Source organism: Vulpes vulpes, chromosome 12 (assembly GCF_048418805.1).
Source record: "Vulpes vulpes isolate BD-2025 chromosome 12, VulVul3, whole genome shotgun sequence".
NCBI lineage: Eukaryota > Metazoa > Chordata > Mammalia > Carnivora > Canidae > Vulpes > Vulpes vulpes.
Genome location: NC_132791.1, coordinates 137,165,548 through 137,179,330, shown reverse-complemented (window position 1 = coordinate 137,179,330; position 13,783 = coordinate 137,165,548). Strand labels below are relative to the sequence as shown.

General features: G+C 42.5%; 1 protein-coding gene across 1 annotated transcript in view; it reads right to left on the bottom strand.

Annotated features, from left to right (window-relative positions):
- Nucleotides 1-13,783, bottom strand: part of DNAH9 (dynein axonemal heavy chain 9) — a 325,725-nt gene that overhangs the window by 264,303 nt on the left and 47,639 nt on the right. The window contains exons 14-17 of the mRNA XM_072730369.1: nt 12,357-12,598; nt 7,948-8,083; nt 4,753-4,949; nt 4,227-4,651 (exon numbers count right to left, since the gene is read on the bottom strand). Of these exons, the coding sequence (XP_072586470.1) occupies nt 4,227-4,651; nt 4,753-4,949; nt 7,948-8,083; nt 12,357-12,598 (1,000 nt within the window). The remainder of the gene's footprint in view (nt 1-4,226; nt 4,652-4,752; nt 4,950-7,947; nt 8,084-12,356; nt 12,599-13,783) is intronic.

The following is a 13,783-nucleotide window of genomic DNA, read 5'->3' as shown; positions in this document are numbered from 1 at the left end:
GCCCAGATGTTCAATAGGAGATTTAAATCAAATCTTCAAGGATCAGAGAATTCCAATCTTACACTAACTCTTCCAGAGAATAAACAGGAAGGATTACTTCCTAACTCATTTTATGAAACTAGCAAAACCACAGAGCAAGACCAGAGAAAGTATGACAAAAGAAAAGTGAAGGCCAATCTCAGTTGCAAAGAGAGATACATCAGCAATAAACAATGTATTTGCAAACAAAATTAATCAGTGGATATATTGGAAAAGATAATACTTTGTTGGGCTTTTCTCAGTAACACTCAGTTGGCTTAATATTAGAAACCAGTATATTCACCAGTATATTAACTTAATAACCAGTATATTAACTTAATTTCGATGCAAAAAAAATGAGAATTATCTTAGCAGAGTTAGAAAAAGTCCTTCATAAAATGTTTTATCTGTTTGCTACATCCCCTTAACAAACTAGGAATAGAAAGGAATTTCTTGAGGGGCCCCTGACTGGCTCAGTTGGAAGATCATGTGACTCTTGATCTCGGGGGGGTTGTGAGTTCAAGCCCCACCTTGGGTGTAGAGATTACAAAAAGTAAATAAATAAACTTAAAAAAAAGAAGGGAACCTGTTTAATTCCATAAATAGAAACCATAAAAACTCATGGCAAGGGGGGGGCCCTGGGTGCCTCAACAGTTAAGCTTCCGAGACTCTTGGTTTTGGCTCAGGTCATGATTTCAGGGTCATGGGGTCAAGCCCTACATCGGGCTCCATGCTTAGCATGGAGTCTGCTTGTCCCTCTCCTTCTGCTCCTTCTCCTGCTCTCTCTCTCTCTAGTAAATATTTAAGATCTTTTTTAAAAAACTCACAAAAACAAATATGCTTAGTGGTAAAATGTTGTAATATCCCCTTTAAGATCAGACAGGATAAGAGCACCTGTTTTTACCACTTTATCCAACATTAAATTGCAAGACCTAGCCAATGTAGCAAGAAAAAAATAGTGATAAACTGCATTTTTAAAAAAACCTAAGAACAACACTCAGAAGGAAGAAATAAAACTCTTATAAATTTGAAGATGATGACTATGTAATAGCAAATACAAAAGAGTGCACAGATAAATTATTGCAATTAATAAGTTAATTTAGCAGAGATGCTTGATACAAAATCAATAATCAGAAATCAATCCCATTCCACAGAAAATACGATTTTAAAATATAGTTTATGCTAGAAGCCTAAAATTGAAATACCTCGGAATAAATCGTAAAGACACGAGAATTATTTTAAAGGTAATGATGACAAAATTTCATCGAAAGACATTAAAGTGCATAGAGAGGGGATCCTGGGTGGCTCAGCGGTTTAGCGCCTGCCTTTGGCCCAGGGCGCAATGCTGGAGTCCCGGGATCGAGTCCCACGTCGGGCTCCGGGCATGGAGCCTACTTCTCCCTCTGCCTGTGTCTCTGCCTCTCTCTCTCTCTCTGTCTATCGTAAATAAATAAATAAATCTTTTTAAAAAAAGTAAATAAATAAAGTGCATAGAGAAATGGAAAGATGACCTGTTCATGGGAAGATACACTCTGTATCAGGATGACCACTGTCCTCAAATTGAGCTATAGTCATTGCAATATAATAAAAATCCCAACACATGTTTTTCTCCTACAAATGGATTTTTAAATTTATGTAAAATAACAAGGGCCAAGAATTGTGGAGGCAGTCTTAATGACAATGAACAAGGCGAGGACTTTACCTGCCAGATATCGGGATTTATGACCAGACAACTAGGACTTTGTCATACAATGCAGTGGCAGACAAATGGCTACATAATGAGAAAGATACAACTATAAACCTTTTAGGAGAGGGTATAGGAGAACATCATTAGGACCTCAAGGCAGAAAGGGATTTCTTTAAGACAAAAGAATGCAACATAAGGGAAAAAGAAAAAGATGAACACATTTGGCTATGTGATGTGCAAACATAGCGTAAATGCGGTGGAAAGGCCACACAATGGGAGGCTGTATCTGCAATATATACAACTAGCATAGGATTAGACTGAGTATATATCAAATATCAAAAAAAAAATTCTAAATATCACAAAGGAAAAAATAAAATCTGATAAAAAGTGGGCAAGAGCTCTGTAAGAGCACAGAAGAAACACAAAGTCACCAGAAACATAAAAAGAGGAGCCACTTTATTCATGATCAGAGGAATACCAAGTACGGACCACAGTGAGATACCACTAACCTGATGTGATTGGAAGGCACCTTAGAGGAACCCGGTCATTGTCTCCCTTCAGGGATAAGGAAATGGGGTCAAAGGATGAGAATTCTGCACGTTTATGCTGTTTCGCTGGCCTGCGAGGATCTTACGAAGCTGTGCCTGGTAAGAGGCACCTGGTCGCTGTCATCACTACATCGTGAATCAACCATGTACTCTGATGCTGGCCTTTGGGGTCTTACCCACCCTGGAGGGACTGCCTCCTCTCCCATGGCTGGCTGACCAGTTCCTAAAGGTGGTGACTTGTCTTTGCGCATGCTTTTCATATGCAAACCAATCAAGCCAGAATTCCGGTCTCCAACACCTCCTCCATCTGGCTCCCACACTCCAGACCACTATTAACTTGCTCTAATCACTCCAGGGCCACAAACCAAAAAACTAGAGATAGTCCCCCTGGCCCCAGAGCCTGTTAGAATCATTCAAAAGAGCCAATCCTAATCCTGCTGACCCTCTCTTGACTATTCTGTTCCATGGAAAACACAATAAAGGTTCTTGCCCTCGTTTTCCCCATCATTCCTTCTGCCTGTTTGACCCCTACTGCCTCCCCGTGTGGCACACAATGTGTCTCATTGTCTTAGAATCGATGATTATAACCAAATACCTTTCCAATGGCAGTCATTTTCCATCAAGTCTCTCAGTTGGCCATACCACACGTAAATAATAGTAAGACTGACATTTTGAAACATGTCTCTGTGTCCTTGGATGGCAGACTTGCTGATGGAGAGGAACCATGGAGCAGCTACATTCAGAGACATCTCTGTTTCTGCCCTGCCTCCAACCAGTACTTCCCTTCGTTGCTTCTCAGGTCCTCAGTGAACCAAAGTTTTTGTGAATGTGGAAAATTGGCCCCTCTTAAAGAACACCTGGCAAATCCCTTTAAAATATCCCACAACACTTGCCTGGAGTTTCCTAGAGTGGAGGACCATCACACTCTTACCAAGTATCTTGGAATTCATCTGCAGATAAACACATCCTTGATGGGGGCCATTTCCTTTCTGCTCCTAGTACTAGATCACTGAGCAAGGCAGCTGTAGCATTAAGTAAGACTACCCCCCAAACTCAAGGAAGGGGTTAGGTTGGCTCCCCTGTGCCCATATGTGACACACCAAAAGCTTATGGCTGTATAGAGGGATCGTGACTTCTGGGTGGAGGTGGTAGTTGAGATTTTTTTTTTTAAGATTTTATTTATTTGACATAAAGAGAGAGCACAAGCAGGCGGAGCAGGAGAGGGAGAAACAGGCCCCCTGTGGAGAAGGGAGCCTAATGCAGGGCTCTTTCTAAGGACCCTGGGATCATGACCTGAGCTGAAGGCAGATGCTCAACCAATTGAGCCACCCAGGTGCCCCTGTAGTTGAGACTCTGACAGTGGCAGATCTGTGGGGACAGGCAAAGGGGAAGTGACTGGGGGACCATACATCAACCTATTTACCCAGAGACCAATGCTCTGGATGGGAGAGCCTGGCGCTGGATAGTCGAGGTGCACAGGGGAACAGACCATTGCAGATCCAGTCTGTCCATAGCTAGAGTAGCAGAGACAGGCACTGGGAGTGTGAGGATTTAGTGACTTCCATACTGCACAGCTGGATAATCTGAGACAAGGAGCAAGTGGCAGAAATAAAATCTAAGAGGTCCATTAGACCCCCTCTGCTTCCCAGGCTTAAAGAGATTTCACAGCCAGGGTTGCAAAGGGAGCTCGGATCTGCCATTATTGCATAGAACGTTATTTACCACTTACTGAGTGCTTTTCACACCCTGGGCACCAAATGGAAAATAAAGCAAAAAGAGGCCATGTCTGGTAAACCGAGGGAAGGGCAGGACTAAAGTTATCACTGTGTCTAAGGGCCTAGAACCTCAGCCAGCTGTTTTAATTTTTAATTCAACCACTGAACCCCTTGGGGAAGAATATGAAAGGGATGAAAAACATGGTGCCCCCCCCCAACTGCTTGGGATGCTGGAAGAAACTAGAACAACATTATTACCTGTCAGTGACATAGTCAACAAGATGCTGTTTGAACATGAGGCTCCACCTCTTAATTATATTTAGCAGAGATGCTTTAAGAGGCCGGACATCAATTTTCATCCAGCTATCAAACGTTTTGATGGGCTCCAGTCTACACACTTCTTCATAGAGCTTTTCATAGGAGTCAATCTGTGCTTTAAACTGATGGAGGAGAGGAGGATTCTCTGGGATGCCATCTTCTGCATGGGCTTCCATCTCCTCGGGGGTGAGGACATGCCCATACAACAGAAACTGGCTCAGAATCTCCTTCCGCTCCTCCACATAGAGGTAGGAATATTGGCTGAAGGTGTCCCGATAGCCACAGCAGAGGGCCATCATACCCTGAACCCTGTCCAGAAGCTTGGTCCTCATGCTCGCCAAGTGGGCCATGCCCTCTATGTCAGCCTGGTGGGGGAGGGGGGGCAAGACAACACACAGGTTACATCCGCACTCGGCAATAAGTTTGCAGATTGGGCTGGGAGGCAGGGCAGTTGCACACTCAGTACCTGGTAGTGGGGCGAGCCGGTGTGTGGGGAGAGCCGTGGCATCAAAGACGATATTCCAAAAATGCTAGTAATAAGCCCCTCAATAGCGTCATAGAAGCCACCCTTCACTCCATACTCCAGGGAGGGAGAGAAAACTAATTCTGGTATGGCTAAACTCAGGTGTGCTTCAAATATTGGAGTGAGTCCTGCCCTGCATTCTGAAGAACAAGGGACGCATACACACAAAACAAAGAATGGTTAAAATGGGCAAAAGGCAGTACCCATTTTGAAGGCCCTCAGAACACTTCTTTCCCTGTTATAAGCTTTTTGGGCATAGGAAAATAGAAATATAAAATTTGCTAACCCCCCAGAAAAGGTGAGGGTAACGGTCTCTCAGTGTTTATCAACAGGGGAGCCACTGACATTTCGAATAGGCCAATTCTTGCGCAGGCCTGTCCTGGGCATTGCAGGACATTTACCCTCCGGTCCTCGGAGAACACATCCCAGGGACTGCTCAGCCCAAGCCAGTCCCCTTCCACATTCCAAAATGCCTGTGTCAGGGGAGCGAAGTGGGGCGCAGTATGGCCTCTGGTTGAGAACAGGTTGATTCTGCCAAGCTAATTTCTTAGAAACAGCTAATTTCTCCTGAGACACAACGCCTGCGATTCCACTGGTAGCCACTAGGCGAGCTGTGGCGCCCTTGTCAGTAGTTGGCGTTGGCAGGAAAAACAAAAACAAGTTACTATCCTGCCCGTTCTGATCTTCCAGGAAGACAGAACGTCTTTTAATTCTGTAGCTCTACAGTGATAAAAAATTAAAAACTGTATAAATAATTAACAGATCCCTGATTACTTGCTAGACTAACTTGCCTCGCTGAATTTAAATCAAAATATAACAGGGAGTAAGATGTTGCAAGTACAAGATTGCTGCTTAAACTTTTATTAATAACTGCTTATCTTCATAGGTCTCCTTGACTATGGCAATATTTGGGAGACCGTGATGTGCTGGATGCTGTGGGTGGTGGAAACCCATTCGAATCCGTGACCCTCGTTCCTCCTTAGAGGCTGCGGTAAGAGTGGCCAGTGTGGCTGCCTTTGGTTAGGTAGGCAAGAGGACTGGCTCACCAGTGGAACATGGAGAATAGTGATGGCTGTCACTTCTGGGCTGTGGCCCTTGAGACAGCAGGGGACCCATCTGTATGCTCGCTCTTTTTCCCCTGCTCATGGATGAGAGCCTGGATGTGTTGGTGGGACCCAGCTCAACCACAGAAATGAAGACAAGGCCCTAGAATGTGGTGGAACCACAGCATGGTAGGAACCTGTCCACTAACCTGAAGCACTCTCCTTAGCTTAGAACTTAGGAGCTAGATCTCTTTGTCATGTAAGCCACATTATTGATGGAGTTTTGGTTACCGTAGCTTCGTCATTCACCCCAAACCGAAATAACTGTGGGATCCTCAAAGACATGTAAGACAAGAGCCTTGCCTTCAAAATTGTGGGAATGATAAATCTGCATTACTAGATTGAGATGTGTCCCATCAAGTGCATATTTAACTTAAGGGAATGAACAGAAACTACACTACTCTCATGGAATAGTTTTTTAAACCACCTATAATATTAGGCTTTGCATATGTGCTCCTGCTATATTCTGCATTACTCTCTGTATGAGATACTGATAATTTAATAGATCGGGTTGCATACAGTTTATAGGATATAGAAGACTCATGAGACCATTCGGACTATGTGAGATTTCTGTTCCCTGTGCTCCCATGGGAACCTAATCCCTATGTTCGAGGCAATGACGTCATCATTACCACACAAACCAGATTATCTTGGTGGTTCCACCACCTTGGTCAAGTTGGTCACTTTGGGAGTTAAGAGGGGGAAGAGCAATTCTGCTAGACGGAGTAGCATCTACCCTAGGCAGGGTTTGCATTCTGAGAGGTGACAAGCGAGTTCAGCCCAAGCCAAGTGTGCTGGGGCATCGTCCTGGATCTTCTAGAGAGGTCTGAGGCCCCCTGAACCTCCTACCCTCGAGGAGGTTTGGTTGGTTCTCCAAGGTGGACACTGTTGGCACTGCTCCCTAGGAGCCAGTTCTCCAATCTTCCTGCCCCACTGGCTACTTGAATCCAGGCTCTAGAATGTGATCCCCACCACACCAACTACCCCTGAGCCTGTTTCCTGCTGCCTAATCTCCTTGATTTGGAGCACCCTTCAACCCTGAAAACAAAGACCATGCCTCTGATCTCAGTGACTCCATCTACCGAGACCACGTGGGGTTTGCCCACTTGCACTACACCCAGCACTGAGCCTTGCTTCCCTCTATTCTCAGCCCAGGCGCCTGCACATGCCCTCTTATTGGGGCTGGGTATCTGGACATGGATCTTGACCTACCCATTTTACCACTGGATTTTCTTTCTTCCCTCAGGTTGGAATTGACGTCTTAAAGTCTCATCCCCACCTTCATCCTCTGGCTTCCAACTATTCACCTCTGCCTTTCCATTTTGATGAATTCTTCAATGCAATGCTTACTAAACTCCTCAGAATCTACCAGAATGTGAAGATTTAATTCAAATTTTGCCTGAACCCTCTGTTCTTTCCATCCCATCACTTACTAGCCAAGGTCGGCCCTGTGTACCTTAACTCGGTTTATCCAGCACAATTTAAAGCTATTTTTTTAAACAGCTCCAGAGAATGCCCATGACCTTCTTAGCATTCCTGTTCCTTGTGACAGTGACCTTATCCACAGCTTGCCTGACTCTTTTTCCACACAGAAAAACTTCTGTTAACCTGGCTACTACAACCTCCCTGTGTTCTCAAAAGGCTTTAGAAATAGAGAACATTAAGCTTGAAGGCACAGAATGTCCCCCTCTCATTGCCATGAACTAAGTCTGGATGAAGCCACCATTACTAACTGGGCTTCATCCTCTTTACTGAAACTTTATTTAGATTAAATTGACATTTATGTTTTTGCTGTTGCTATGGGCCTCACTATCTTAGAGCCTGGCGTACCACCTGAGTTTTAGACAGAGAGACATCTTTCTTCTGGGAACAATTTAGAAACTCAACACCTTGGCTATTTTACTGCATACAATTCATAAAATATCCACAACATTTTGGGAAAAGTCTCTAGGCACTTGGTCACACTCCACTGTTATTCAACAGGTGCTGTTATTATCTTCTCAGGGATAATGCACATCCATAAGCCAGTAAATACCAGTGTTTTCCAGGAGGTACTTGAGGGAGCACTCAATAGCAAGAAAAAACCCATCCAGCAACATCTCATCGATGTAGTTAACGTAAGTCTTCCAGATATTAGAGGTTGGGTCTGCCGCAAACAGACCTAGGTTTTCCTACAAAAGAAAGAAGAATGGATTTAAACCATGTTTAATAATATGGAAAGCCTGGTCTAATTGTCATTAATGGGAATAAAGATAACACTGTGGGGGGGAAAAAAGCATTCTTGTGAAAAGTTTGCTATTACACATATATCAAGTCCATTCTGTCTAATGGGTATGACCACTGATTGAAAGGAACAGAGTTGATCCATGAAGGGAATATAGAGTCTCATCCCATCCCCAAGAAAAGAGGATGGTGACAGACTACTTTCCCAGGAAAAATGGGCCACAGGGTGTGATTTATAAGTGTTGATGGATGTGCTGTGGAAGAAGCTATATCAAGGCAGAAGTTAGGGCAGAGAGAGGAAGGGACACTATTGGGGAAAGGGCTTTAGGATTCAAGGCATGTAAGAAATTCGGGGTTCAAACAAGTATAGTGTTTCCTAGCTAGTCTTTAGAAATGAGCTGGAGTGTTTTGTTTGGGGCATTTACTATTAAAAACCATCATATTGAGTGACTTAGAAGATGCGTATACCTAGGGGACCCCTGGATGACTCAGCTGGTTGAGCATCTGACTCTTGACTTCAGCTCAGGTCATGATCTTTGGGTTGAGATCGAGCCCCACATTGGGCTCTGTCCTAGGCATGGAACCTGCCTAAGATTCTTTCTTTCCCACTCCCTCTTCCTCTCCTCTTCTTTCCCTTTCTGAAGAGAGAGAAAAGGGACACCTGGGTGGCTCAGCGGTTGAGCATCTGCCTTTGACTCAGGGCATGATCCCGGGGTCCAAATTTGAGTCCTACATCAGGCTCCTTCAGAGAGCCTGCTTCTCCCTCTGCCCATGTCTCTGCCTCTCTCTCTCTCTCTCTCTCTCTCTCTCTCTCTCTCTCTGTTTCTCATGAATAAATAAATAAAATAAAATCTTAAAAAAAAGAGAAAAAAAGAAAACATACACATAAAGGGACACATGTGTGTCCCCTCCCCCTCTCCCTCCCTCCCTCCTACCCTTGCCTGGTAACATGGCATTGTCTGACAAACAATACAACCTCTTTAAAGGAAATAACAACTCAGTTCTAAAGCGGTATCCAATATGACTAGAACATAGCAAAAAAATTACTAGACATACAAAGAAGCAGGAAAGCATGATATTTAACTAAGAGAGGAAATAATCACCAAGAACAGACTTAGCAAATAACTGCCCTACCAATCCTGGAATGTATCTTCCTCAGACTTATTTTATGTGAGAGAAAAATAAACTGTTGTCACATCAACATAAAAAAAAAGACTCCGAAAATAAAATAGATGTTGGAATTAGCAGTCAAGAATGTCATAATTTGATTTAAAAAACTCCTCAAATTTGATGAAAAATAGGTTCAAAAAACTCACAAACTCTGAGCTGGGTGAACAGAAAAGAAACTGATTCAGGCACATCTCAGTGAGACAGAAAACAAACAAACAAACAAACAAAAACACAAAGATTAGAAAAAAAGAATCTATTAAAAGCAGTCTGAGAGAAACAATACATTATAGAGGAACAAAGAAACAAATTAGGGCTGGCTTCTCAGAAACATTGGAGGGGAGGAGGAGACAAGGAAATAATTTTTGTAAGAGAAATAAAACTGTCTATGCTGATTTCTATATCCAATGAAACTATTCTTCAAAAAAAAAAAAGTGAAATAAGGACACTTCAGAGAAACAAAAACTGAGAGAATGTGTCATTGGCAGACTGGATCTGTAAGAAAAGCTAAAGGGAGTTCTTCAGGCTGCAGAGAAACGACCACAAGTGGGAAGTCAGTTTTTCAGAAAAGAAAAAACAAGTTTGGAAATGGGGAGTATGTGGGTGAATATAAAATACTATAAATATCTTTTCTTGAGTTTTCTTTTATTTTTTAAAAGATTTATTTATTTATTTTAAAGAGAGAGAGAGAGTGGGGGAGGGACAGAGAGAGAGGGAGAGAATTCTAAAGCAGGCTTCCTGTTGAGCATAGAGCCTGACTTGAAGCTCCAACCCAGAACCCTGAGATCCTAACCTGAGCTGAAATCAAGAGTTGGGCACTTAACCAACTGAGCCACCCAGGTGCCCCTTTTTCTTGAGTTTCTAAAACAAAAATATAATACCCTGCAAGGCCTGGGATTTATTGTGGGATTTATTTCACACACATGTACACTCAACAGTACAAAAGTTGGAGGGGGGTTTGAACTGAACCATAGGGTGGCTAGGTTCCTATATTTCACAGGAAAACTCTAAGTTGAAACATACTAAAGTCCAGAATGACCACTGCAAATGGATGGGATGACTATGCAACATGATGGAATGCCAATTGAGAAATTAGGATAGGAACACCTGGGTGGCTCAGTGGTTGAGCGTCTGCCTTTGGCTCTAGTTGTGATCCCAGGGTCTGGGGATCGAGTCCTGCATTGGGTTCCCTGCAAGGAGCCTGCTTCTCCCTTTTCTATGTTTCTGCCTCTCTCTGTCTCTCATGAATGTATGAATGAATGAATAAATAAATAATCTTAAAAAAAAGTAGAATAGAATATTTTTAAAATAGTTAACAAAAAGATGGTAGGAAGGGAAGAACCAAAAAGCAAAACAGACATGAAGCAAATAGGAAATGGCGAGATGGTGAGGTAAATCCAATCACAGCATAATTACATTAAATGTAATAGTCTAAACATTCCAGTTAATAGGCAGAGTTGTTAGGGATGTAAGTCTCTACTATATTGTCTACAAGAGAAGAAATTTGATTCCAAAGAAACCAACAGGTTGAGTGTAAAAGGGTGGGAAGATGGGCAGTGCAAAGTAGGAATGGTGAATCTGGAAGGCAAGACTACAGTATTAACAGGTCAAGGGAGTATTAAGAGAAATAAAAAGTCAATTAACAAACAAATTATTTTTAAAAAGAAACAAAGGAGCATCAAACATTTGATGAAAACTCTGACCACACTAAAGGCTTAGACAAATCATCCAGAGTCACAGGCAGAGATTTTAACCCTCTATCTTCAGTAATTGGGAGAATAAAGGGGCAAAAAACTCAGAAACCATCCAGAAGATCTGCACAATACTATCAACCACTTTGAACTAACTGGTATTTATGGGACACTATACCCAACAATGGAAGAATAAACAAATTGTCAAGTGGACAAGGAACATGCAATAAGGTGGATAGTATTCTAGGTGTTGGAACAAGTATTAGTGTATTCCAAACAATTCAGATCTTAGAGAGTATTTTCTCTGAACACAATGGGACTGAACTCGATGCCAATTTCATCAAGCTAGCCAGAAGAGCCCCGAACAAGTGAAAATCAAACAATGCACTTCTAAACAACTACTGAGTTAGAGCATGAGTCACAAGCAAAAAAAAAAAAAAAAATTAAGACTGAATGACAATGGAAATGAGGTGCACAAAATTTCTGGAATGCAACTAGAGCAGAGCTCATAGGGAAAATTATGTCAAATGCTTGTATTCAAAAAGAAGAAGAAAGGCTCAAAATCTATACCCTAAGTTTCTGTCCTTGGAGGCTGTCCCCATGAATAGGTGAGCATCAAGACCCCAAATTAAGGAAAGAAAGGATAAAGAACAAAGAATAGAAATCAATGAACTAGAAAGCAGATAAATAAAGTTAACAAAGTCAAAAGTACAACACATTGCTTGCTTCAAACAATAGACAATCCCAGATAGCATCTGTGACTCATTACTGATTTTGTGTGTGAGATCAACCTGCCAGAACTGGCCCATGTAGGGCAGCTGGAGTAGAGCTGAAGCTGGTGGCCACTTATAGCTCCCTTCCACGGTCTAGTCTTTGATGGCAAACACGAAGCTGCCCTGATCATAACGCAGGGCAGAGCCTTCCTGCAGGAAGTACAGCCGCCTGCACTGTTTCTTCTCTTTACAAAGGCAGGTAGAGAGGCCACGGTCATCTTTCATCTCCTCAGGCATATAGAGCCAGGTTATGGAGGTGCTGCTGGGGGTTCAGATGGGCTGTGTGGAGCAAGTTGGGGCTGGTTAGTATAGAAGGTAATTTAGGGTTTGGTACTGGGCACGGCCTTCTCTCTCCTTGAGGTTTGGTGTGGGACTTAAGTCATGCAGGATCACCGTTAAGACAGTATTAATTTTGACATACTGGTACCAGAATGTGCCTTTCCTCTCTCCCTATCTGTTAGCATCCCTGAAGGCAGAAGGCACAACCTCTGTTGATTGTCTTAATTTTCAAATCACTTCTTGCACCCAAACACACTTCTGGATGCTCCCCCTTGGCCAATGGTATGTGTATCTGAGAGGCTGGTTATTACCTGAACAAGGGCATGAATCTGAAGTCCAGATTCTTTGATGAGATTGTAGTATTTTTCCAGCTGATCATGCTGATCATCCATGGAAAGAAGGCATTCCTTTTTTCCATCTTTTCTTTTAAATATTGGAGACACCCATGTTTTCATGATGTTTTGAATCTCTTCCACATTGTCTTTAGCCTTCTGAATTCTTTGTTCGAGATCACGGATGCTATCGGTGATTTGAATGACATAATCCCAGATGCCTGTGCCCCCAAAGAAACAAAATTAATAGGAATAGCTAAAGGTCTAGTTGCTAGAAAAGGTAAGGATTTAATATTTGTAGGTTTTAAAAGACTTTTTCCCGGGTAGGTTGAACAGCCCATGCTTATCATCTTTCCCTCATAAAGGAGGGAAAGAAACAAAGAGGTAATGCTTACCAAACCAGTGCACAAAAGTTGGCACAGTTGCTGGGGCATAACCAGTGCACCATGATGATTTCATTTGGGTTAATGAACCTTATTTTTCTAAGCACTTTTGCTTTATTAAATGTTGAAAATACTGTTCCCTCTTGTATATAACATACAGTTCTAACTCACTATGACATTCTAAGACTTCTGAGTTGACCATAACTTTCTTGGGAAACTTTAACTCTTTTGAGTTCAAAGGAAAATTAATCTCCCTCCCCTGTGATTCCTCATGCTTTATTTTTAACTCTATGATAGCTTTTTATCACAGCCTGTCTTGCACAATTTACAGTTGTACATGTCTGTGGTCCCAACTAAGTGTGAGCTCTTTGAGGGTAGGAGCCATGTATCATACACCTCATATCCCATATTGCCCCCGAGTCCATCAGACAGTATCCTACAAATGTTAATCCATCAATGGAATTAGTACTGAATTAGAGGATACATGAGAATTAAATGCATAGTACCCTCATTTAAGAGGTCTAAAGTTTAGGGGTGCCTGGGTGGCTCAGTCGGTTAAGCATCTGACTCTTGATTTTAGCTCAGGTCATGATGGGTCATGGGATCGAGTCCCACATTGGGCTCCATGCTCAGCAGGGAGTCCACTTGAGATTCTCTTCTTCTCCCTCTACTCTTCCCGCTACTCACACTGTCTCTCAAATGAGTAACTCTCAAATAAATAAAAAAAGATGTCTACAGTCTAGTGAAGAAAAGTAACTCATAATATAGTAAAAGCCCTCATTCACAGTGTGCCCAACATATGCTGGAGACCACGGGAGGTGTCATGCGACCTCGGAGCCTCCTGCAGCACATGGTGGCAAGATTTTCTAAATCTACCAATCATATCCAAAAGAGAAGGAAGAAAAGGAATACTACCCTTCTTGTCTTCTCTGCTTTGAGTGTGTGTCTGAGAGGGTAGGCTTGTGTTTCAAACAAAAACCAGACTGGCGGGGGATCATTCATGGTTCTATCCACTTTATCAGG